At 40.2% G+C, this 25,683-nt stretch overlaps 1 protein-coding gene across 2 annotated transcripts; it reads left to right on the top strand.

Annotated features, from left to right (window-relative positions):
* The first annotated feature begins 1,178 nt into the window (after positions 1 to 1,178).
* Positions 1,179 to 25,600, top strand: MPP3 (MAGUK p55 scaffold protein 3). Of its 2 annotated transcripts, none has more exons than XM_066566926.1 (19): positions 1,179 to 1,268; positions 4,710 to 5,750; positions 6,972 to 7,090; positions 7,581 to 7,658; positions 10,001 to 10,081; positions 10,562 to 10,699; positions 11,771 to 11,852; positions 12,644 to 12,729; positions 14,169 to 14,243; positions 15,129 to 15,325; positions 15,889 to 15,953; positions 16,611 to 16,631; positions 17,381 to 17,422; positions 18,990 to 19,154; positions 19,841 to 19,921; positions 20,355 to 20,448; positions 21,352 to 21,460; positions 22,687 to 22,809; positions 24,021 to 25,600. In XM_066566926.1, the coding sequence occupies exons 2-19, from the start codon at positions 5,726 to 5,728 to the stop codon at positions 24,198 to 24,200; spliced, it is 1,761 nt and encodes a 586-aa protein (XP_066423023.1). In that variant the 5' UTR covers positions 1,179 to 1,268; positions 4,710 to 5,725; the 3' UTR covers positions 24,201 to 25,600. The 2 variants fall into 2 exon arrangements, with proteins under 2 accessions (XP_066423023.1, XP_066423025.1); XM_066566928.1 differs by lacking the exon at positions 1,179 to 1,268 and adding an exon at positions 2,213 to 2,279.
* The last annotated feature ends 83 nt before the right edge of the window (positions 25,601 to 25,683 follow it).

Here is a 25,683-nt window from a genome sequence, read left to right as displayed (position 1 = left end):
GGCCGGGGAGAGAGGGGCTGGGGCTGGGGCGGGGTGAACCGGGCCGGGCTGGGCTGTGGAGACCGTGGCTGGGAGAGCCGGGGCTCAGGGCGGGTCCAGCGCTGGAGGCGTCAGCCCGCGTACCCAAGGTAAAAACACCCAATTGATGCACAATACAATCACACCACCTGCCAATTGATAGTAGACTCTGTCCCTGAACTCCTCTCAGTGCCCCTTTCAGGTAACTCCCGCAATTTATATATAAGTGTGATGTTCTGTGGTGTGGGACATCCTTTGGCCAGTCCATAACCTGATGTGGCGATTCTCCCACTCAGCTTTTATGTGCATTGTCTCAATGGCAGAGAATGAGACACAAAAAAGTCCTTGGCTTAGGATAAGCACTGCTTAGCAACAACTAAAACCATCAGTGTGTTATCAACATTATTCTCATACTGGTTCCAAAACATAGCCCTGTGCCAGCTACTAAATTACCTACTGATGTCTTTGCAAATAATGTAATGGATGAAGATATGGGTGTTAACATCTTTGAAATGGGTTTTAATGTCTCTACTGACTTTAGGCAGCAGGTTTGTTACCAGCCTGGCAGCTTGGCTCCTGAGATAGGCAAGGGTCTACACAAGGCTGAACTTTGGGGAAAAATGCCAGGTTCAAGGGGGAATATGGGGTAGGCGGTTCGGGAAGGCTGCACCTTCCTGGTACCTCAGCGATAGGGAAAGGAACAGGGCACCACGCTGCCAGGAGTTAGGATAAAAGGGAGCCTGAGTCCTGAGAAACCCCGAGAGACAAAACCCCGCGGGTGTGTGCCCCAGTGAACTCTCTCCCTTTATTCGAATAAATCAAAGGACTCCTCCGTCTCCTTTTCGGACATAAACTTCTGGCGTCTTGGACTTTCCTGACAGTCCCCAAGGATGACTTCAACAAGGGAACTCCGGAGGCCGGGCTGAGGCAGCGCTCAGGTCCGCCCAGCGCCCGGAGCATCCCCGGGACAGCGGCGTCCGGAGCCGCCAGCTCTGGGGCGAACCCCCGGAGCTGAGCTGGCAGCCGCTAACCCTGACGGTGCTGAGGCCCCGATTTCGCTGCGAGCCGCCGCTCCGGGGCGATCCAGGCGCCCCCCAGGCCGTGGCAGCTTGGGGGAGGGAAGGAGGGAGGCGTGCTTAGAACGGCTCTGAGGGCGCATGAGCGAGGTGCGCAGCAGGCTGCGGGCAGCTCCGCGGCCGGCCGGGGCAGCCTCCAGCGCCGCAGGAGCCCAGCCCGGGCCGCTCCCGCAGGTAACGGCGGCCCGGGGCAGCGCCGGGCCCGGGGCGCGGCGCGGGGGCCGCTGAGGCGGCGGGGGCGGCGCCATTTTGCGGCGCTTCGGGCCGGGCTCCGGTGCTGCCTTCGAGGCGCGGCCCGGCGTGAGGGAGCCCGCGGGTGTGTGCTGGGTGTGCCTGGGGGCTCGGTCCGGGTTGGGGCTCCCTGGTGGATGTGGACCCGGAGCGTGCTCGCCTCACGGCTCGGGAAGCAGCTCAGGCAGGGCCGTCTCTCTCCAGTCCGGTCCGGTGCGGAGCGCAGCCTCGCTCCGTACGCGGTGGGGCTGTGAGGAGGTCTGGGCCCGCAAGTATCACCTCCGGCTCGGTGGAGCTCACATAAAGCTCTCCGGGCCGGGACAGCCCTTGCCGGGGTTGCCGGTGGGGTGGCACCCATCCCCACAGCGCACGGGGGTTGCCCGGCTGAGCCCGGAGCGTCCAGCGCGGCTGGGCCGGGGCTGCCCCTGAGCGGGGCTCGGAGGAAGAGTCCGGCCCGGTGGTGCCCAGCAGGGTTGTGTGTTTTTGTCTGTGCTTCGTTCAGCACCAGAGTGGTGCCTTTTTCAGTGCTAGAGGAGGTACCCGTGAAGCAGCTTCACTCAGGTTCGACAGGAGGAGAAATCCTGTGTGGCCGTCAGCTATCACCGCTTAGCATAGTGATGTATCCTCTGACCTAATCGCTAGGGCCATGTAAAATGTTAAACTGTTAAAAATGCTTTCTGAAAGCAGCTGCTGCTTTGAATGATACAATCTGGATTACAGAAGCTTTATGTTGTGTTAGGCTGTGAACCACAATAGGTTTATTCCATAAGTTAATGGGGATATGTCAGGTGATATTATGCTTCTGTTTTATCTCCTGCTTTGCCCCTATGGCAAGCATCAGTTGAGTTTATTTAGCCCTTTCCAAATATTAACAACCTTTTTTCTAGGTAAGAAAGGTGCTTCAGGCATTCAGTCTTGGGAACAGCTGGGCAAGAAAAATGAATTAAGGTTTAGGTAGGTATTTTTAAAGAGGAAAAGTGTATTTGAGCCTATTGATGCTACAATGATGAGAGCACAGATTCGTGGGTTTGAGACCCATCTTGCAAAATATCACATGCTGGGGCTGGTTTTAATACCTCTGAGAGCCAGCCCTGGGTGTAGAATGCTTTTCATTCTTTGGAGTGTGTTCATTTCAGGCAGTTCTGTGTAACGGGATTTTTACAGAGCATGGAAGATGCCTCTAGGGGAAGCCTCCATTTTGACTGCTGTGCCTAACTCGACTAATTCTGATGCTCCTGAGTTTGCTGGCAGGTTTTTAAGATGCTGAAATGTGTTTTCAGGTTCCTGTGTGGGGTTTTTTTTCCACTAAAAATCTGGAAAATAACTTGGCTTTTCGTGGGGTTTGGTGCTAAATAGGTTTGACTGTAGGAAGCACACATTGTTGCAAAGATGAAGGATGCAATTAAAGTTCTTTCTTAATCATTTGAGAAGATTTAAATATGTATCAAATGAGATACCATATCAAGGAGCCAAAGCAGCCCATAAATTTATGAAGTGTGTGAGTGAAATGTTTATTTCTTCTAAGCAATAGGTAATAAGAGTGTTTAAATAAAGGTATAGTATATAAAATGCAGTGGAGCACAATCCATGGATTAGAGTGACATTTCAACACTCAGTTAATTTATTTAGAGAATTCCAGCTATGTTTTGATGCCCAGGTGGATTCATTAATTGTAGTGGTAGAAAATACAGGGTGTAAAACACAGGTGACTGTTGAGCTGAGTATTTCACTGTGCTGTAGAGAAACTCAGGAATTCAGAAAATTCTAAATAAGGAAATGCTAATTTGCCATGCAGTACTATGGCATTTTCAGGCAGCTAGTCAAGAAAATTTGAATTGGAAGCATCAAACTTGTTTCATGCAACCAAAATATCAGAGACTTCTCTACAAATAGAAACACAAGGAGCATCCTTTTTTGTATTCAGCAAAGAGTTGGAGTGTGTGTGCTGTTATGGAAGTTTATTTTTATGAAAATACTACTCCAATGAATTTTATAAGCATGAAGAAGATTGTAAGTGCCCTGAAGCACAATGTTTCATCTAGGACTGGCAATTATATGCATAGATTCAGTTTTGGGGTTTTTTTTAAATTAAAAAAAAAGAAAAATTGCTCTGCAGTTGTCCGGTCCGGCTGTCTGTCTGTCTCTGCCCCGACACGGGTAGGTGGTTCTTAGGGTGGTTCTTGGGTGGCACACGTTTCAAAGGACGAGTCTGGACTCTTCAGCTTTTCGATCTTCAGATTGTTTATTGTTTCTTATCTACAAAATTTTCTGTCTGCCCAACAGAGGTCTGACCTGCAAGGCAGCCAAGGGCACTCTGCCCACCCACGGGGCGGTCATGTCTTTTTATACTAAAATCTACGTACATAATATTTACCTTTATTTCCCAATACTTTTCACCCATGTTGGCAAGTGCACTTTCACCATGAACCAATCCCCAAGTGCCAACATCACCACAGGAGATGGAAGACAAGAAGAAGAAAGAAGAAGGACGAGACACACCCTGATCCCCCCATCTTGTCTCCATAACCCCCCTGTACCAAAACTCTTAAAGTTTATATTTCACCCTATAAATGCGTCTTTTTTACACCCTTCACTCCAAAGTGATTCTCATGTCCTCAAACTGCTGTCACTCCTGTGGATGGATCAAAATCAAGCCACCAAACACTCCTGGCACCATTCCAGGATTTCCGGGACCCCCAAGGGTTCTCTCGGTAACTCTGGACATCGGGAGCGATGTGCTGAGTTCCCACATGGAGTCATTTGCTCTGAGTGACAAGAGAAATCTGCAAGGGAAATATCTAAAGCCATTTCTGAGCAGTGGGAGTAGCTTTATTTTTTATAACATCCTTAGTACCTGTGACCAAGGTTGGCAGTCCTGCCAGCTTTGAGGAGCTGTGAGTGTAGCGTGGTTTCCATCAGGATTTAGGAATGTGGACATTTCTTTGAGATGAGCTTTTAGAAAGCCCCAGAACCTCTTGTGATGTGGCATCTCCCTGCATGCTCTGTTTCTGCATGGGATATTCCCCAGTGCTTCTTTTAAACATCCCTTCTCTTCTGTTCTCTCAGAGTTATTTAGACCTGTTAAAATTACCTATCTTGGGAGATCCTCTCTTCAGCCTCAGCTTTATCCCAGATACAATACGGTTATTATATAACCTAGGATGTTTCATTTTACTTACATTTCATTATATAACCTAGAATTTTTCATTTTACTTACATTTCATTACATAACCTAGGATTTTACATTGTTACTTGCATAGCACATTAGCTGCAGAACTCTGCTTGATCCAGGTTAAACTGAAAACTAGAAAAAAATTGCTATTTTTACATGCCTGACATTTTTCTTGCATGCTCCAGCTTAGATATTATATTTGCTTATTGCAGGACTGCCTGTGAACCACAGCCCAGAAAGAAGAAACAATCCTCTTGGTTGAAATTGAGGATTTGTGTCTAAGAAAAAGAAACAATCCTCTTGGTTGAAATTGAAGATTTGTCTCTAAAAGAAACAATCCTCTTGGTTGGAGTTGGACATTTGTGTCTAAGAAAAAGAAACAATCCTCTTGGTTGAAATTGAGGATTTTCTGTAAGAAAAAGAAACAATCCTCTTGGTTGGAGTTGAAGATTTGTGTCTAAGAAAAAGAAACAATCCTCTTGGTTGGAGTTGAGGATTTGTCTCGAAGAAAAAGAAAAAGAAACAATCCTCTTGGTTGAAATTGAAGATTTGTCTGTAAAAAAAAGAAACAATCCTCTTGGTTGGAGTTGGACATTTGTCTCTAAGAAAAAGAAACAATCCTCTTGGTTGGAGTTGGACATTTGTCTGTAAGAAAAAGAAACAATCCTCTTGGTTGGAGTTGAGGATTTGTCTGTAAGAAAAAGAAACAATCCTCTTGGTTGGAGTTGGACATTTGTCTCTAAGAAAAAGAAACAATCCTCTTGGTTGGAGTTGGACATTTGTCTGTAAGAAAAAGAAACAATCCTCTTGGTTGGAGTTGAGGATTTGTCTGTAAGAAAAAGAAACAATCCTGTTGGTTGAAATTGAGGATTTGTCTGTAAGAAAAAGAAGAAAAAGAAACAATCCTCTTGGTTGAAATTGAAGATTTGTCTGTAAGAAAAAGAAACAATCCTCTTGGTTAAAGTTGGACATTTGTGTCTAAGAAAAAGAAACAATCCTCTTGGTTGGAGTTGAAGATTTGTCTCTAAGAAAAAGAAACAATCCTCTTGGTTGAAATTGAGGATTTGTGTCTAAGAAAAAGAAACAATCCTCTTGGTTGAAATTGAGGATTTGTCTGTAAGAAAAAGAAACAATCCTGTTGGTTGAAACTGGACATTTGTCTGTAAGAAAAAGAAACAATCCTCTTGGTTGGAGTTGAGGATTTGTCTCTAAGAGTAAGAACAGAGCCATGCCAGTGCTTTCAGAAGACTCAGGTAACTCAGCTGCATGTTTTCAACAGAACAGGGACTGAAATCTTAGCATGGGTGTTTCACACATGAGATTCATTCAAATTAGAGTAAAATGTAACAGAATTCAGAAATTCAACTGGGTTTTTTTGAGCAATTTTGCCAACAAGCAGGAAGGTGGAATGTAAAAGGTGAAAATGGATAAAGTTTGTCAGGAAACAGTTTCCTAATAACCCTAGAGCAGCTGAATAGAATCTGATAGAGCTGAATGTGTTCTGATAAGCTCCTGTAGGCAGAGTTGGACCTCTCAGTGTAACAATGCCTTCTACACCTGCTTATTAAAGATCAGCCCATACATATCTGCTGCTTGCTGGGTCATTTCTTAATATTTTCTAAACAGGGGTTGGTAAAATTTGTTAATATTCTTCCTTTTAACTTCAAATAAGTGACTTTGTTCAAAGCTGCTTTGCTGCCTGCTCCAGTATGCTGCCCAGGGGGAAGTCACAGATATTAAATGATGCTTAGGGTTAAAGCAGGAGTGAGTTTGAGTCTCCTGGATCAAAATCCACTCTAAGGTTCATGGAGGGAACAGCCACAGGAATAGATTTGAACCTCCTCCACCTGTTTTTATTTCCTGTTTTGTTTTGCTCTTGTCTTCCCAGACGTGGTTCCCCAGGAAAACTCTGGTGTCTGTCTGGCCTTGTGTGCTGCAGAATTGGGATATTGGTGATTTAAATACTTCTTAGAAAAGTAGCCACAAGCTTTGATTCCACCACCATGGAAATCTCCACCTGTCCTTTCCTCCTCTGCTCAGGCCTGGCTTCTTGCAGGTGCCTCAGAGGCAGAAGGGGCAGGAAAACACTTGGGAGCAAAGCAAAGGAAGTAGGGCTGCTGAAGGAGCTCATTCAGGCATTTGAGAGTCTGCTGTGCTACTAAAAATTCAACATTTGTGAGAGGGAAATGAAGCATAAGAAACATGAAGTGGGAAATGTGAAAGATATTTTTTTAAAAATACATATTTATTGCTTTGTTAGCTTTTGCCTAAATGTGATGTTGTGTTTGCCACTTATGAAGGGAGTGTTGCAAAATGAGTGGTGGATAAACAAAAATAAACACGAGTCTCTCTGCAGATTTGATGATCCCCAATGTGGTACCCAAATAAATGTAGAGACTGTTAAGTCTGCAGTGGAAGGTCCAGTGAGAAATCCTGTGTACAAGGTTTTTGTTCTGTCCTGAATCTAAATTTAGGGTTGCATGAAACTTTGGCCCTTTTGACATCTCAGCTAAGACCTGATTCAAATCATAAAGAGGAAATGGGATTCCTTAGGGATGTCTTCAGTGAAAGGAGTCTCAGCTACCTGATGAAGGTAAAAGTTTATATTTATTTATCTACATTCTCCTTCCAGTTTACTTTTTCTCTGTTCCCTTGATTTAGCAACCGTTTACTTTGCCAAACTTTTCTTTTTTCTAAGAATTCTGGACTGACCAAAGCATTTGTGTGTTTAAGAACAAACATTAATAATGTTTGACAATTAGCATATTTTGTTCAGAAATAAATTTTTCTGCTCTTCTTGCTAAAATGAACATACAGTGCCCCATAGCTAAAGTAATGTGAAATGGCTTCATTTTTTCCCTTATGCTCCTAAAGTCTTTACAGATTTTCTGTCTGAAACTACCACGAGCAAAAAGAAAACTAAAAGTCCTAAACAAAACAAAAATAACCCTAAGAGAGATTATTTTTCTGACACATCTCAGATAAATTATGTTCCTTAAATAAAAAAAAAACATTCCAGTATAGGCATATTTAGAAAGTTTTGTGTATCTCTGTAGAAATATCCCTGAATAATCTTTTTTCAGATTCATGAAAAGCTCCGTCACTATGAACGACAGAGTCCAACTCCTGTTTTACACAGTGCAGCAGGACTGGTTGAAGATGTGAGTAAAAATTCTTGTCTCCTAATTTTCCTATTATTTACACCTGCTTTTCTAACAAATCAAAGCTGTGCTATATGTGAACATATTTCTCATCTTCCCCAGCTCTCTTTCTAATCTGTTGGCCATGATTGATCAAGGAAATGAGGGCTAAAAAACACCAAGTCATGAAATGTCTGGTGAAGATGGACACATTCAGGGAGCAAGAAAGGAAATGATGAATGACCCTCCTAAGGGAGAGGCTGCAAAAAGCATTCAGGCCTGTGGTGAGCTATCCCAGCTGAGCACTCAGTCTTGTGTTCAGCCTCAAAACCATTACAGCCCAGGCAGCACTGCTGTTGCTTTGGCTTGGAGGGACCTTCAGAGGTGATCTCATCTAAGCCCCACAGGCAGGCTCACCTTTCCCTGCATCAGATTGCTCTGTTTATCCTGATTTTGAACATTTCCAGTGCTGGAGCATCCCAAACTTCTCTTGGCAGCCTTGTTTCCAGCATCTCACCATGCAGATGTTCCAGCATCTCACCACCTTCATCATAAAATATTTCTTCCTTATATCCAATCTAGATATGTATAATCTAATTCTTCCTTATATCCAATCTAAATATGGATAATCTAATTCTTCCTTATATCCAACCTAGATATGGATAATCCAATTCTTCCTTATATCCAACCTAGATATGGATAATCCAATTCTTCCTTATATCCAATCTAGATATGGATAATCCAATTCTTCCTTATATCCAATCTAAATATGGATAATCTAATTCTTCCTTATATCCAATCTAAATATGGATAATCCAATTCTTCCTTATATCCAATCTAGATATGGATAATCCAATTCTTCCTTATATCCAATCTAAATATGGATAATCCAATTCTTCCTTATATCCAATCTAGATATGGATAATCCAATTCTTCCTTATATCCAATCTAAATATGGATAATCCAATTCTTCCTTATATCCAACCTAGATATGGATAATCCAATTCTTCCTTATATCCAACCTAGATATGGATAATCCAATTCTTCCTTTTATCCAATCTAGATTATATGGATAATCCAATTCTTCCTTATATCCAATCTAAATATGGATAATCCAATTCTTCCTTATATCCAATCTAGATATGGATAATCCAATTCTTCCTTATATCCAATCTAGATATGGATAATCCAATTCTTCCTTATATCCAATCTAGATATGGATAATCCAGTTCTTCCTTATATCCAATCTAGATATGGATAATCTAATTCTTCCTTATATCCAATCTAGATATGGATAATCTAATTCTTCCTTATATCCAATCTGCTCTCTTTCAATTTAAAACTGCTGCCCCATATCTTGTTCCTACAGGCCTTGGTAAAGGGCTTTTCTCTCTCTTGTAAGCCTCCTTTATGTGCTGAATTGTCCTCGTTGGGACAGAGACAGCAGAAAGCAACACTCTCCATTTTCAGAAGGCTTCAGACTGGTTTTATGATAGCATTTGCTGGCTCCTTACATGCACCTGTTTCCTACCATAGCACAGGAAAGGGCAGTGGAGGGTTTGGGAGCTGGAATATTCCCCTTTTCAAAGTCAGGAGACCCCAGTGCCCCCCTTGACATGCAGCCCACCCCTCTCCCTGTTCCCACACACACTCTACCACCTCCACAAGAGTTTCAGCACTGCTACCTGTCAAATCACACTAAATTTCCATTTGCAGAATAGCAGAGAAGTTTTTTACAGAGCTATATGAGTTCCCTGCTTAGAGCCCTTACCAGGGTAAGGAAATCTCTTTTTTCTCAACCCATTTTCCCTTCCTCCTCCCTCCCCTGCTTTCTCTCTCCTCCCACCCACTCAGCCCAGTGCAGAAGTGCCTCCATTATTTCTCTCATCTTTCATTTCAAGTGCCTGAGAGTCCAGGGCATATTTTGGTGTCCAGGTTTTGCAGGGGAACAAGGGAAGTTCTGTTGCATGTTCCACACAGGTGATACCAGATGATTGCAGAAGGTTTCAAGTCTTTTAGCAAATAATACAAGTGGTGTTTCAGGTATCATTTATGTATTCCATATAGAATTTAAAATTTCAGAACTTGCTCCTGTAATTCTGTTGATGGAATAACTCTTCAAATGTAGGCTTAGGGATTATTCTTCTGATTCCCAATGCTGTCTTCTGTACTATCTAATAAAAATAGCTAAAGAAACTTTGGTTTCTTTCAGGTTTCATGCACTATGGACTGCGATCAGTTTTGATCTGTGCACACTACTTTGATGGATGATAGATGTTAGCAAACACTCAACAGAAATGTAAATACATGACCTTGTTTGGTGGACTCCTTTAATTTTGAGGTTGTAAATTTTTATTTTAAAGGTAATAGAAGAATTGCAGACAGCACCAGTGAATAATGAAGAAAAGGAGCTGCTTCAGCTGTTGTCAACACCACATCTCAGGGTAAAAACCACATTGGGGACCTTAAAGAAATGCCCTTGCAGCATTGTGATAGAACATTTTGTAACACAAAACTTAGATAGAAGCCTCCTCCCAAGTTCTATCCCACTGGGATTTCCTGCACAGACTTTGGGATGTGAAGGAAATGGAAAGGAGACAGCTTTCCTGCATAATGCACCTTGCTGTCTTCCATTCCTCCCTTCCTTACTGTTTTCTGAGGGGCCAGAAAAGAAAAGGAGAAGAAAAGGAGAACTTCTTGCTTTTCATTGTCCACTTTGGTTTTTGTTGTTGCCTGGATTTATTTTAAATACTGACATACACCAGTGTATAGTTTACTTGATGGGTAAGGTAATTGCTGAATCTTTTTTGGAGGATTTGTGGTGAGGATAGAAGGGGGGAGGTTTAATTTTGCTGTAATACTGGAAACATGAGAATGGGAATTGTAATTCCATTACATTGCTGTTTTTTATTTCCTTTATGCAGGCAATGCTTGTAGTACATGACACTGTAGCACAGAAGAACTTTGACCCAGCTCTTCCACCTCTACCTGATAATTTTGATGATGATTTTGATGAGGAATCAGTGAAAATTGTTCGGCTAGTGAAAAATAAAGAGCCCTTGGTACATATTAGATCACCCATCTCTAGTCATAAAACTTTATGGTGCAAAAGTGTTATTTGGAGTTTGGAGGAGATACTTGAAGATGTCATCAAAGAGCCTTCAGAAACTTGGAGTGTTCTGAAGCTTATAAAGTACCATAAAAAACAGTTTGGTAAATGATAAATGCACCTTCACAGTTTTGCATTTAGCTGCTTTATGGGCATAGTTTATAATGCCAGGAAACACAGTGAAGAAATTGTATATGTTGAAGCAATTATGCTGATTATATCTATTAATTCTTTTGATACTGTAGCTAACATTCAATGACTTCATGTATTCACTTGCATGAAAGTCAGTGAGAGTATGTTTGATACCTGTATGTAATCATTATATTGGCAAGGTCCTGATTTATACAAATGGAAATGGAAGAATTTATTCCCTGAGGAAAAACAGTTGTATTGGGCAAGAAATCTGACTGAATTTCTGATCAAAGCTTTGTATTCCCAGCAGAGGTAGGAGGAGGAAAAAAATCCAATTACTTGGCTTTTGTTGTTTTATATATAAAAGTGCTGACTGTATAAAGAGTCAGAAGAGGAGCAGAAAGAATCTGTTCCAATAAGATGTTTTGCACAAGAATCTGTTAAAATAAGATGTTTTGCACAAGAATCTGTTACAATAAGATGTTTTGCACAAGAATCTGTTACAATAAGATGTTTTGCACAAGGATTTGTTACAATAAGATGTTTTGCACAAGAATCTGTTACAATAAGATGTTTTGCACAAGAATCTGTTACAATAAGATGTTTTGCACAAGGATTTGTTACAATAAGATGTTTTGCACACTTGAGTGACTTTGATGACCACAATAATCAAGGGCAGCAGAAAGGAAGGTGGGTGCACCTTCCCATAATCACTTGGCATGGGCAAAACTTGATTAATGGTGGAAATCATCAAGGAAAAAGAGGAAATCCATAGAATAAATCAATTCCAGTTTAAAAGGCCATAATAGCATACACATTATTTATTTCTCTGGTTGCTGAATTCAGGGCAAACTTCTTACATTTTTTTGGGTGGGGGTGTGTTTTATTTCAGGGAGCTACCATCAGAAGAGATGAGCACACAGGAGCTGTGATTGTGGCCAGGATCATGAGGGGTGGTGCAGCTGATCGCAGTGGTATGATTGCAGTAGTTCATTTCTCAATGAAATCTGGAAACCTCTGAAGTTTCCTGAGCACGCTCTTAGCATTTCTGTGTTTCTCCAGTAATCTGTTCATCCAATTACATATGCTTTTTATTAGGAAAAAATGAAAATGAGATGGAAGAAGTATGTTTGAGCTTTAGAAAAATGCAAAGAATATTTTTAACTTTTAATCTAGTAGCTTGGTTTATTCAGTGTATCCTGTGTTGTTTTCTGTTTGCTTTGCTGAGAAATTCCTTTATGTCAGTTAACAGTAGCTATATATATATGACAAGTACAACATTTCTTACTGAACTGGATAAACAAACCTAAATCTTGTAGTTTCTTCATGGCTTGTTAAAAAAAAAAATTAGTCTGACATTGTTTCTGTGAGTGTGAAGTGTTGATCTGTCAGGTGACAGACATGGCATGCCTGCCCTTATATTCTGTGTGTCTCCTGACTTCCTGAGATTTGGGCACACTCATGAAACTGTTCCAGTTTTGCATACTTAACACTGATCCAAAGAGTGATTTTCCAGAGTGCCTTGTCACAAGTTGCCTGTCTGCATGCTGCTCTCCTTTGAGACTGTGCTGCATGGAGAGAAAAGTGCCCTTAGGAGTAAAGGCAGGAGACTGAGGCACATTTCCAGCAAAGGCTTTGGCACTAAATCCATCAGTCTGGAGGAGGGAGCAGAGGATTAGTCCATGCTAATGATTTAGGCTGGACATCAGAGGAGTAGAGCTTTCCAGTCTCTAGACCTATTTTAATTTCCTTACCATCTTTTCAGGTCTTGTCCATGTTGGAGATGAACTAAGAGAAGTCAATGGTATTACTGTGCTTCACAAACGACCAGAAGAAATAAGTCAGATTTTGGTCTGCACTGATTTTCATTTCAAGATCTTTTCTGTTTGGTGATCTAGTAATTACAGTAGATGATGAAATTTAACCATGAGTTTAAAATATAGAGCTAAAAGATGCAAATCCCTGCTTGTCTTTGCATTAAGAGTTTTTCTTCTCCCAGTGGATTAGTCTTCTCCTTTTGACTTCAGAAACTCCTGCGAACTGCATTGGTACCAAGTAAGATACAAATACAAAGTTAACATGTTGCTCTGTCAAGAACTTCCCTTTAATGCTTTGTTTCTGGCAAGCAAGCTGCAAATTATAAATGCACTCCTAGAGGATGCTCCATGATGTGCTGTGTTAGGAGCTGAAGGGAGCCTTGTCCGTGTGCTCATAGAGCTGTCAGTCTGTCCTGTGGAGCACATTCCTGGGGACGTGAGCAATTTCCTGCTTCAAGCTTCTCTAACATGAATACCCACAGATCTTGGTAGAAAGTGGTGTAGCTCTTATGCTTCTTTACCTCTGATTTCCCTCTTGTGCTGTGCTTCCCCTTGTCTGGGTGTGGAGTTAGGGGCACAGTAAGGAGACTGGTGTCAGTTCCATCACCTAATTTCAATTTAGATCAAATAATCCCAAATAATGCCAATGGCTGCTTTTAACTTGGGGGACAGGGGGTGTCAAAACCATTTTGAAATAAAATAGTGTGTAAAGTTTAATTTATGGGGATTTTGGGATTCTATTTATCTGTCCCGTGTCATTTCTAATTACATATGTCCCATGTGAGTTAATGCCTGAAGTGTAACACTTTCTTTTTCATGGCTTATTTTTTGAAGAAAAGCTACAAATGTTTGTGTTCACTTTTTAATCTGTGCAGAACTGCAGGCTTCCCTACAACACAGTTCATCTCATGCAAAATAAGGCACCTAAAACAGATGAGATAAACCCATTCTAGTTTTCTGAAGGACCCAGAAGTGCCTTTTAGTTTAACTAATAATTGTAATTTCCTAGCAAAGATTTCTAGAGTGAAAGTAGGTGTTTATTTTGTAGATGCTTATATTTCACTCTTAACAAGTTAGCCACTATAAGGAGAAAACACATCAGTATTTTTCAAAGCAGCACTTTAGGATTATTAGTCTGCAAAAATTTAAGTCAGTGTTGTACTAAAAGCCACAGGAGTATGTAATGTACTCTGAACTGCAGCCCAGATATTAATGCAATTGCTAAAAGCAAACAAAGGAGTTTTAATGCAGGTCTTAATAAGTTTTAGCCAAGTAGTTACTGTGGATGTCTGCACTGCTGTGGAGTCTGGAACAGCCTGATGCTCTCTGTAATGCAGTTACATTGTGGGTTAGCTTGGCCTCTTAGAGGTCTGAGGAGGAGGCAGCTGCTATCTCCTGAACTGGAGCTTGAATAGTCTGCATTGTGTCCTTGTCCTGCTTTCAAAGTAAAAAAGCCATTTCTGTTTTTCTCAGGCTCAGTCTCAGGGGTCGATAACATTGAAGATAATTCCAGCCATCAAAGAAGAAGATCGCCTCAAAGACAGCAAGGTATGAACCCTGAGGCACATCTGTACCCTCTGGACACCCCTGCTCCAGTGGGAAGGGCCACAGACTCCTGACAAAGATAGCACAGGGCCTTTTGTGCTCTGCCCTTCTGTTCATGACTCTCCCCTCTCCATCTTGGCACATCTTGGTTCTTTTCTAGCATTTCTGAAATCCTGCCTCTTCTTTTTGCTACGTGGAATTAATGGAGCGTTCTGCTGCCTCCTCTCACCACGGCAGCTGCAGTCTGTCCATTATCTCTGGGCTTTTTGCCACTCCCTTGAGTGAAAAGGGCCCTCTGTCACATTCACCATGTGACCCCATCAGCCCATTCCATCTGCCCTACCTGAGGAGCAATGAGGGGCTGCTCAGCTGGTCCCTCACAAGGTTCCTCTCTCAGTCTCTTGCCTCCCTGCTCTTGGTTGCTGAACTTCTCCTTGGAGCCCACAAATCACTTTCTGAAGTGGTTCTGCTGTTGTGTTAAATTGTGTTAAGGTACAAGTCCAAAGTTGAGCAGTAGATTTGGATGCACTAAAGGAACATTTTAAGGACAGTCTTTACAACTGGGAAACTTTGCCAAAAATCCATTTTTATTGTTTTCTCCCTCCCCTTATTTTCTTTTCAACCATTCCTTTATTGCATTTTGTACTTAATGTAGATTGTGATCTGTGTTTCTTGGAACGTTGGTTTTCTGAATCTCATGTTCCACAATTCTGATATATAATTACTGGTTGTGTGCTGGAAAGTTCATTCATTTTTTCTTCACAAGCTGCCAGGTGTCTGTATTTCTGAGAGCTTGCAGGAGCAACGAAGCGTTAGCACTGTGGAAATGCACACATTTAAAATTCCAGCTAGGACAAGAAGAAAGGACATGTCACCTTTCTTTTGCAGGTGTTTATGAGGGCACTTTTCTGCTATAACCCCAAGGAGGACAGAGCCATTCCTTGCCAGGAGGCCGGGCTGCCGTTCCAGCGGCGCCACGTGCTGGAGGTGGTGAGCCAGGATGATCCCACGTGGTGGCAAGCCAAGCGTGTGGGGGACACCAACCTCAGGGCAGGCTTGATCCCCTCTAAACAGTTCCAAGAGAGGTTTGTCAGCAAAGATTCTGGGGTTTAGTTTTTCTTTTACGGGTCACTGGTGGCAGGTGGTGAGCAAATAGGAATTGTGATCTGGTTTGTGATTTTAGCACTTGTGAAAGTTTTACTTGGTGCTCTGTTCTGACATTTTCACACGAGCTGGGTAACTTGATTTCTTTACTAGTAAATAATAGAAAACTTCAAAGTGATCTGGGAAAAGGTGGATCATTTCTACTTGTGCACAGCTCAGTGAGTGCTTTGGACAAAGGTTATCTACTTTTCTTAAAGATTGCATGGGCAGAAGGGAAATAGGACAAAAAAACCCCAGATTGATAAACTATTGATTTCTATGCTCTGATATATGAAAGCATAAAATGTTTTAAAATTTTCTTTTCATTCCCTTACCAGTAACAATTTGAGACTGTCATAGTTTTAAATAAAGCCTTTTAAATAGTTGAACCAGAGACATTTTAATTTTTTTTAAGAAAAGCACTGTGGCATTCTTTATTTTCCATGCTATAAATTCTCTATAATTCTGAGTTTACATATCTAAAATAGAATTATTTCCTATTCAGACGACTGACTTACAGGAGAACAACAGGCACTCTGCAGAACACCAGAACTCTGAAGAAACCTTTATGTAAGTCTGTTCTGTTCTTCCAGTGATGCTTTAATTGATCCTAAGTTCTCAGTTTTTTCTGTTTTTTCAATAATAATGTGTTTGAGTGTATTTTGCCACTGATTGATGCTTTAATACCATCTGCCATTGGTTGATATGCATGGACACAAGGGAGGAGGAGGATTTGGATTTGAGCTTTTTCCAGTGGTGCTAGTGCTTATTGTTCTCAAAAATCATAGCTGTCCCTCTCTCCCTGCTCTCAAGAACATCTGGCCTTACATATTGAGATGCCTTAAAATTTGCTCACACTTTTTCTGTGCTTTGAAACTTGAAAGCTGCAAAAATAACCAAATGCATCTTCTGGAAATTCATATATGAGTGCATGAAACGACTTTAGATTCATATGAAAATAAAGGCATGTAATGAGGAGTGCTGCTTAAGCTTTATCTCAGATGTTTTCAAGCCAATTCAGCTGATAACTGGTTATAATAACTCCATTTCTGCCCAAAATTCTTTCATCAGTTGATAAGGGTATTGCATTGCAGTACTTTTTTTAAGATAGAAAAGCCTGCTCAGCAAATTAAACCAGAACTTTCCTTTCCATTTTCTCTAACTTTGCTCAATTATTTGTCCATCTTTTAATATCATCCCAACTCTGCCTTTCATGCTAACTTATAGATGATCAGTCTTCTGACAAAGGTAGGTGCTCTCCTAACTCGCTTTCTGTCTGAATATAAACAGCCAAAGTATTTTCTAAAATAAAAAATAATAACATTTTCTCAAATTCCAAAGGGAACAGTAGATATATTGTTCCTAGGACATTTTCTTTGTGAATTATTATTGAAACTAATAAAATTCAGGTTGATGACTTAAGTAATGGTGATTTCCAAGTTTGCTTTTCTGATTCAAGAGAAAAGATTTGTGTTCTGAGATGTATTTACATGTTCTGGAGGTTTCTGAGTGAGGTGCAAAGACTTGCAAGTTAAATGCAGTCTTTGTATCTGGTATGTTTAAAAAATAGAGAAATATTGGGGTTTAACATTTTAGGGCACCCACATTAATTCTGAGTGATTTGTCTTCATTGGTTTCTCTGTTATTTTCATTATGAGCAACTCTGCTGGGCTTCTGCAGTTTCTATGCCAGGTGCCAGCTGCCTTTTCAAATAGCAGGTGTCTCCTGTTGAATTCCATTAACTCTGGAACTGTAAATACCAAGATAGAAAATTCTCTAGCTCAATATCAAAGTCAAGGATTTTTTCAAATACAAACCATTAGTCAAGGCAAGTATTTTTGAGTATTAGCAATGATTATGTTAAAAACAATGCAGGATATAACATTTCTTGCCTTAGCAATGAGCAGATCTGTATCACACACATTGTCTGATATTTCCTTCCTCCCTCTCACTCTCCCCTGTGCCCTATCCCCACGTCCTTGCTGTTGGATTTACAGAGGACTGTGACTGTGAAGGATATTTCAATGGACACTACATAGGTGAGCAACCAAACCCCTTTACCTGTTCCCTAGCACACCCACCCCAAAAAAAACCAGAACCAAGATGAAAACAAAACACCCCGACCCAATAAAACCCCCAAAAGAACCCACTCCCCATTAAAAAATTCAAACTGAACTATTAAATTCATTTCCCATCCATTCATTAACTGAGTTGTCTCTGTGAAGAGGCATCATCTGACTGGCATAACCAATACTTGGCAGCTGAAGTTATGTGGGGGATTTTATTATAGGTTGGGTGTTAGCTTTTCTGTCCTATAGGCAATGGGATGTGAGGTTTTCTATCCTATATGCAATGGGATGTGAGGTTTTCTATCCCATATGTGAGGTTTTCTATCCCATATTCAGTGGGATGTTTAGATTTTCTATCCTATATGTGAGGTTTTCTATCCCATATTCAATGGGATGTGAGGTTTCCTATCCCATATGTGGGGTTTTCTATCCCATATTCAGTGGGATGTGAGGTTTTCTATCCCATATGTGAGGTTTTCTATCCCATATGTGAGGTTTCCTATTCCATATCCAATGGGATGAGGTTTTCTATCCTATATGTGAGGTTTTCTATCCCATATTCAATGGGATATGAGGTTTTCTATCCTATATGTGAGGTTTCCTATCCCATATGTGAGGTTTTCTATCCCATATGTGAGGTTTTCCATCCCACGTATTAGGTTTTCTGTCCCATATTCAATGGGATGTTTAGGTTTCCTATCCCATATGTGAGGTTTTCTGTCCCATATTCAATGGGATGTTTAGGTTTCCTATCCCATATGCAATAGGATGTTTAGGTTTCCTATCCCATATATTAGGTTTTCCATCCCATATATTAGGTTTCCTATCCCATATGTGAGGTTTCCTATCCCATATATTAGGTTTCCTATCCCATATGTGAGGTTTTCTGTCCCATATCCAATGGGATGTGAGGTTTTCTATCCCATATGCAATAGGATGTTTAGGTTTCCTATCCCATATATTAGGTTTCCTATCCCATATATTAGGTTTCCTATCCCATATATTAGGTTTCCTATCCCATGTATTAGGTTTCCTATCCCATGTATTAGGTTTCCTATCCCATATGTGAGGTTTCCTATCCCATATGTGAGGTTTCCTATCCCATATATTAGGTTTCCTATCCCATATGTGAGGTTTCCTATCCCATATGTGAGGTTTCCTATCCCATATGTGAGGTTTCCTATCCCATATATTAGGTTTTCCATCCCATATATTAGGTTTTCTACCCCATATGCAATGAGATGTTAGATTTTCTATCCCATATCCATATTTTCCCCCTTCCCTTAATCCTTTTGCATTTGTTGGAGCAGCTGCCAGTAGCATTCTGCTCCTTGACCTTTAATATCTTTAATATCTTCAACACCTTTTCCTAATGGTAGCAGCTTTTGTTACAGATTTCTCCTACAATCTGATCATATCTGCACTGATTTGATTATAAACAAAATTTACAGGAATAACTCCCATTTGAGGACAACAACTTGAGGCTGCACAAGTTTGAAAATCTGGCTTTTATCTTTCCCTTGTGTTTTGTGCCCAGCTGGGTTACGCAGGAGCTTTAGGCTGAGTCGAAAAGAGAAGGAGACCAATGGCAATGAAGGCAAGCAGGCAGAGCAGGCAGATGCAGCAGAGTTCCTCACATATGAAGAAGTCACAAAATACCAGCAGCAGCCTGGTGAGCAGCAGAGGCTGGTGGTTTTGATTGGTAAGGTACCCAGTGTGCTCTAAATTTTTCACATTTTTCCCCCTTCCCTTATTCTGCACTTCCAGAGGTTTTTCTTACATGTTTCATTGTGGGGGTTTTGTGGTTCTGCTGGGTTTTTTAAAAAACATTTTTCTGGGTTTTGTCAGAACTTGCTCTTTTATTTTAAATTACATTAAAAAAAAAAAACAAAAAAGGAAAAAAACAAAACAAGGAATCAAACTCACCAAATCCTTCTAAAAATAATGATGCAGGACTATTTCTCATTTTTCTGATTCACTTTCTGGTTTTCACTCCAGTGTTTAGGCTGTCAGAACTATGGATGAAGAGGCAGATGTTAGAATTATCTATCAACATTTTGTGTGCCATTTCATTTCAGCTTACCAGCCTTGTGCTAAGCCAGTTTCTCAGGGTGCCCTAAAATTCAAGGGTATCTCATAGAACTGAGTGCTAAGATCAGATTTCCTCATTTAGTGCCTGCCAGGTGATTGTCCTGCAGTTCAAAGAATTCAATTTGTTCCTGATGATCTTCAAAGCAGAATATGGCAGAGCAGTCGTGAGTTCTCTCATGAAGAGGTTCCTTCAAGCACCCTCCTGAATCACATTCTTTGTGTGAAACTGATATCTCTATTTTCTGCAGAAACCTATCAGACAGTTTGATTTGATTTGATTTGATTTGATTTTATTAGGTTGTTTGGGGGCCAAGTTAAGTGAGCTCAAGCAAAAAGTTGTGTCAGAGAACCCCCAGGAGTATGGGGTTGCAGTTCCACGTGAGTAGAATTTACTGATTTGTGTTTGCTACATCTGTATTCCATAAATGCTGGCTAATTAATGACTTGCCATCTGCACTAATGATCATTTCTGTTCTGACCACTGATTATATGAATATTTCTGAAGTACTCCAGTTCTTTTTTCTCATTGTAAATTCTCATGCTTCCTAATTTTTTTTTTTTTTGTTAGTTATAGCACTCCTGCGAGCAAAACAACTTCATTTTTGGTCCTACAATATTTGAAATTGAGTCTAAAACAAAATTATAGGGTCTTATTTTTGATTTTAGGGGATCCTATTTTAGGGGATTTATATTTTTTTCATTTAAATTTGCCACTGTTGGTTGAAGTTGGGAAAATGTGACTGGAGCTAAGTAGAGAAAACATTTGCAAAGGCTGCTGTGTCTCCCATGTCTTGCTTCCCTTCTCTTCTAGATACAACAAGATCAAGGAAAAGTCATGAGAGAGAGGGAGTAGAATACAATTTTGTCTCTAAGCAATCGTTTGAGACAGATGTGCAGCAAAACAAGTGAGTGAATTTTAAGATACTGCTATAATTGACTATTTATAAATATTGCTTGCTCAGTTTTACATCATGAATGCCAAAATCAGGTGACAAGTTGGACAACCTGCATTAAAAGCATTCAGCTTTTAAGTAAAAAGCTCTTTACAGAGTCTGGACTGGTAGAGCAAACTCAAACATTTAGCTGGAAGCAATTTAGGAATAACATCAGTAGGAGGATCCTGAGTTAGAATTTAAATAATCTGCATAATGATTGGTCAGAATTGAATCTAAGAAAGTAACAGCTACTTGGTTGGCCTGCTCACTGTCTGTTTAATATGATAAGGAAAAAGTTTTATTCACAAGTTTCCTTGAAAGTAAAAAGTTTTATTCACAAGTTTCCCTGAAAGTGAAAAGTTTTATTCACAAGTTTCCTTGAAAGTAATAAGTTTTATTCACAAGTTTCCCTGAAAGTAAAAAGTTTTATTCACAAGTCTCCTTGAAAGTAAAAAGTTTTATTCACAAGTCTCCTTGAAAGTGTGTGCTAGTGAACCTGTGGTTGTACCTGACATTGTGAGCCTGAGCAGGTTTTCTCCAGGTTCAGATCTTTACTAGGCTCCCAAAAGATGGGAGAATTGCAGTCCATTGCCTTGCCAGCTTTGTTCTGTTTTCTGTGAAAAACATCCATTTTTCTTCCCCTTTTTGTCAGCAGTGCTGATTAACTGTTAGTGATTTATAAAGAATTGCTACAAAGCAAGGAAGGAAAAAAAAAAAAGTAAAAACAATAAAATCCCTCCCCACCCACCCCTGGTTTTCTGCCTCTCTCCTCCCTCTTCGACTGTTTTGACTTCAGGAAACAGCTAAATGTTCCAAGTTAAATATTGTTAATATTTTTGGTAGATGGTATTTAAAAGTGTGTTGACTTTTTAGATTTGTGGAACACGGAGAGTACAAAGAAAATTTGTATGGCACAAGCCTGGAGGCAATCAGGTCTGTGATGGCCAAAAAGAAAGTTTGTTTGGTGGATGTGGTGCCTGAAGTAAGTTCTGCAGCTTCTTTTAAAGCATGCAAATGTGATTTCCTGCTGCCTGAGCATGATGGGACTCCTGGGAATGCAGTGCAGTGGTTGCAGTTCCTACAGTCCAGCTGGGACGTGCCTTGCAAATAAGATTAAGAGATTTTGGAGCCATAGAACTGTGAAAGATGCACTGGAGGAGGAGCCACGAGGGGTAATTTGAGATGATTGGCTTTAAGGCATTTACAGCATGCTGTGGCAAAAGCTGATAGGCCAAGAAACACTTAAAATTTATTGTAATTAGGAAATAATTGGCTTCTGATTGTGATGGCGTGAATTATAACACCTGTGTTGTCTCACCCTTCACATGAGACTGAAAATGGAATAAAAGCTTCTAAAACACCTCTCAGTTGCTCAGAAAAGGGAAGAATCCAGCACAGCCTGGATGTCTCTTCAGTAATGCTCACTGTGGGACTTTTCCTGTGCATCCCTGTCCCAGCCTGCTCAGCTCCTAGAGAGAATCCTTAGAACAAAGCTGTTGTTCCCATTCTAGCTCTGATTTTAAAAATGCTGGCCATTTGTAGGATCATTTGTAGGATCTCAAGGATGCAGCACCCATTTTTGGGTGCAGATACAGAATGCAGGAACACCATGAATCACCCCAGGACAGGAGCAGTGTGAGCAGTGCCAGCTCTTAACACCCTCATGCTGTGAGTTAATACTTGGAAATTTGATCCAGATTTTGTAACTGGGCTAGGAAAAGGCTTGTGGTGTTACCTCAGCTGAATTCCAGGTTTAAAATTTGCAGTGTTGTGCTAAGGCAGTTTCTCAGGATGCCCTGAAATTCAAGGATATCTCCCAGAACTGACTGCTAAAATCAGATTTCCTGATTTAGTGTCTGCCAAGTGATTGTCCAGCAGTTGTTCACAGAATTAAATCTGTTTAATTAAATTTGCTGCATAGGTGAAGCAAACCATAACTTGCCCATAGTGCCAGGGTTTTTTTATACTTTCCTCAGTATTTTTTGCCATGTCCTTGCCCCTTGGAATCCCAGTGCTATTCAGGTCTTGCTCCATGAAGTCTTGTATGGAAGCCAGGACACTCTCATGAGCCCTGGTTTGAAGAGCAAAAGTTTGCTGTGGTCAGATGTGTAGGAAACAGGACTTCACACCACAACCACTGAAACCAGTTGGGGTCTCATGAACATGGAGGTAAAAGAAGTCTGATAACAAAAAATCATCTGTTCACAGGCAGTAAAGCACTTGAGGACTCCTGAGTTTAAGCCTTATGTTATCTTTGTGAAGCCTCTCATTTCAGAAAAGAAAAAACCTGTCTTAAAATCTCACATGGCAGAAGAAATCTCATCCCCTCTTGTGAGTATTCCAACTTCTGAATCTCTTAAAAGAAGTATTTGGGGCTAGCAATTCTGTTACTTGAAAGAATTCCTCTTCCATAACAAGAGTTAAAGTGGGCCACTAAGTAGGTTTCAGGTGGAACTTCAGAATGGAATTTTTGATTCCTCATCTCCTCAAGGTTTAAAGTAACACAAAGCCCAGTGCCAATCTTCCATATGGATCTGGGTGCATCATCAAGGCTGCAGCAGGGGAAGTTGTGGTTATTAATTGTTGTGGGTTTTGTTGTGGCTTTCAGGACGAGGTGAGAGGTGAGAATTGACTCTTAAGTTCTTAGAAGGCTGATTTATTAAATTAAAAGAAAATTATATATTGTATATATTATATTAAATTAAAAGAAAATTCTATTCTATTAAAAGAAAATTATATCCTAAAACTACACTAAAGAAAGAGGAGACATCAGAAGGCTGGAAAAAAATGAATAATAAAATCTCATGACAGACTTGAGGATTGTGGTTCCCATATCTTGGGTTAAACTACATAAAATGAGGTATCACCATTTTATGTCCCTCCCATCCCATATTTTCCCCCTTCCCTGAGGCCCTTTGCATTTTTTGGAACAGCCTATTCAAGTAGCATATTGCTCCTTGATCTCAGTTTTAATGTTTTAATATCTTCAGTACCTTTTCCTAATGGTAGCAGCTTTTGTTACATGTTCTTAGAGTAATGACTCATTGTACTTTAAAATACTATATACTCTTATATATATATATATATATAAATTATATACATTTATATATATTATATAATAGTATTATATATTACATTATATATATATAATATTATATTTATTAATATGTATTAATAATATATACATACTTTAAAATACTATATACTTTAATATATATTAAAAATATATACTATTTTATATATTATATAATAGTGTTATATATTACATTATATATATTATATATATTAATATATATTGATAAATAATATATACATACTTTAAAATACTATATACTTTTATATATGTACAAAAATTATATACAATTATATATATTATATAATACTATTATATATTACATAATATGTATTAATATATATAATATATATTTATATTGTATATATAAAAATAGATATAAATAAATAATACATACATACTTTAAAATCCTAGGAAGCAGAAAGACATGCTGTAAATTTCATACCAACAATCTTGTGTTGATCTGCAGGATGAAGAACAGCAGGAAATTCTAAATTCAGCAGCATTCATCGAAGAGCAGTATGGCCATTTAATTGACACTGTACTGGTGAAAGAAGATCTCCAGAGTGCATGTAATGAGCTGAAAACTGTGTTAGATAAACTCAACAAGGATTCATTTTGGGTGCCAGTCAGCTGGGTTAGGTCATAGCTTGTTATCCTGTTTAAAGGAAAGACTGTATAAAAATGTTCTGTAAATACATGAATTAGAAAAGGCAAGTACATTGAATTTGCTTCAGAACTGCTGGTCTTACCTAGAAGGCAATAAATAAACAAAGTGACAAGGTGACACTGCCTTTCTGGGTCAAATTCTGAATAGCAGCTGTCATTGAGAAGTTGATACTCAGACCAAATAATCCAGTCCAGTCTTCTCCTGATCTTCAGACTGGAAATTGTGCATTTTGTTCATTTTGTTACAGTGGTGTTTCACAGAGGCTCCCACTCTTGCAAAGCATTTTGTGCTGAGACACTGACAGGATGGAAGGTTCGTCCTTTGGCCACAAACTTTTGTGGCTGGATTTGAAACCTCAGAATAAAATCCCCCTTGGGAACAAGCTCCTTCAGCTGGGTGGGAAGTGTTCTTTGGAGAGAGGTTCCCCAAGTTCAGCTGGCCAGCAAAACCTGCTTCCCTTCCCACGGAAGCATTAATTGCAAATCCTTTCGTTAGGCACTAAAAACCAGGCCAGCTGCAGAAGGGGTTTTTGTGTCCACCACATTTCCCAGTACTCCCAATTGTCTTGCACGGCTCACAGGTATTGTCTGCTCATCCACAGCTTATTCCCACTTTCCCAGTCACCCTCTGAGTGTTCCTGTGTGAGTGGGCAGCTCCTGAAACACAGATTTTTATCGTGTACATGAAAACAACTTCATATGGTTCTAAAACAGGACAGTTAAGAAACTTTGTTTCTGCAAAACATCTTTGCCTGTGCTACATGGTGGGACACAGCCTTGACACCAATGGAACAGCTCCAAAAAGGACACTCAAAGGAGGCAAAATCATCCTCCTTCCAGCATTTATGCACTCAAAGGAGGAGCCACAGGGCAAAATCATCCTCCTTCCAGCATTTATGCACTAAAAGGAGAAGCCACAGGGCAAAATCATCATCCTTCCAGCATTTATGCACTCAAAGGAGGAGCCACAGGGCAAAATCATCATCCTTCCAGCATTTGTGACTACTTCTGTTCCAAATCTGGTAAAGGTTTCCAGAGCATCCAATTGGCCTGAAGAAGAAAACTCTTAGAGGACCTTGTATATATTTGAGACTTGAATATAGAATATTTTTGAGTGGGTCTTAGGAAGATGCAGAGATGATTCTGAAGTAGCTGTGCTCTGTCCTTGGGGATTTAGGGGAGAGCCTTGTACAGGTGCATGGCAGCTGTAAGTAGTTCCTGTTCTCACTTGCCTGCTGAGGTCTAATATTTCCTGTGTATTGTGCCCTTTAATTTAAACAAGACCTTTTGGTGTTCCTTATATTTTAACAGATCATGTTCTTCTTGTTCCATGACATTTAGCAGAACTAAAAGTTGCATATTAAAAGTACATTTCTTACATACCAGTGTCACTGAATCTACATTATGTCAAGCCCAAAAAGTTGTGGAGAAGAATCACCCCCATCCATCCTCTCCAGATGAGA

This window comes from Molothrus aeneus, chromosome 28 (assembly GCF_037042795.1).
Source record: "Molothrus aeneus isolate 106 chromosome 28, BPBGC_Maene_1.0, whole genome shotgun sequence".
In the NCBI taxonomy this organism is placed as follows: domain Eukaryota; kingdom Metazoa; phylum Chordata; class Aves; order Passeriformes; family Icteridae; genus Molothrus; species Molothrus aeneus.
Note: the sequence above shows the minus strand (reverse complement) of the source record. Positions and strands in the feature narration are given on the sequence as shown.

What these genes read in the sequence shown, in the direction of transcription:
- MPP3 (XM_066566926.1), top strand. Translation starts at nt 5,726, where the DNA reads ATGCCAGTGCTTTCAGAAGACTCAG. An exon ending in GTATGGGGTTGCAGTTCCAC is followed by an intron (nt 19,922 to 20,354) that starts GTGAGTAGAATT and finishes CTTCTCTTCTAG; the next exon opens with ATACAACAAGATCAAGGAAA. An exon ending in ACAGATGTGCAGCAAAACAA is followed by an intron (nt 20,449 to 21,351) that starts GTGAGTGAATTT and finishes TTGACTTTTTAG; the next exon opens with ATTTGTGGAACACGGAGAGT.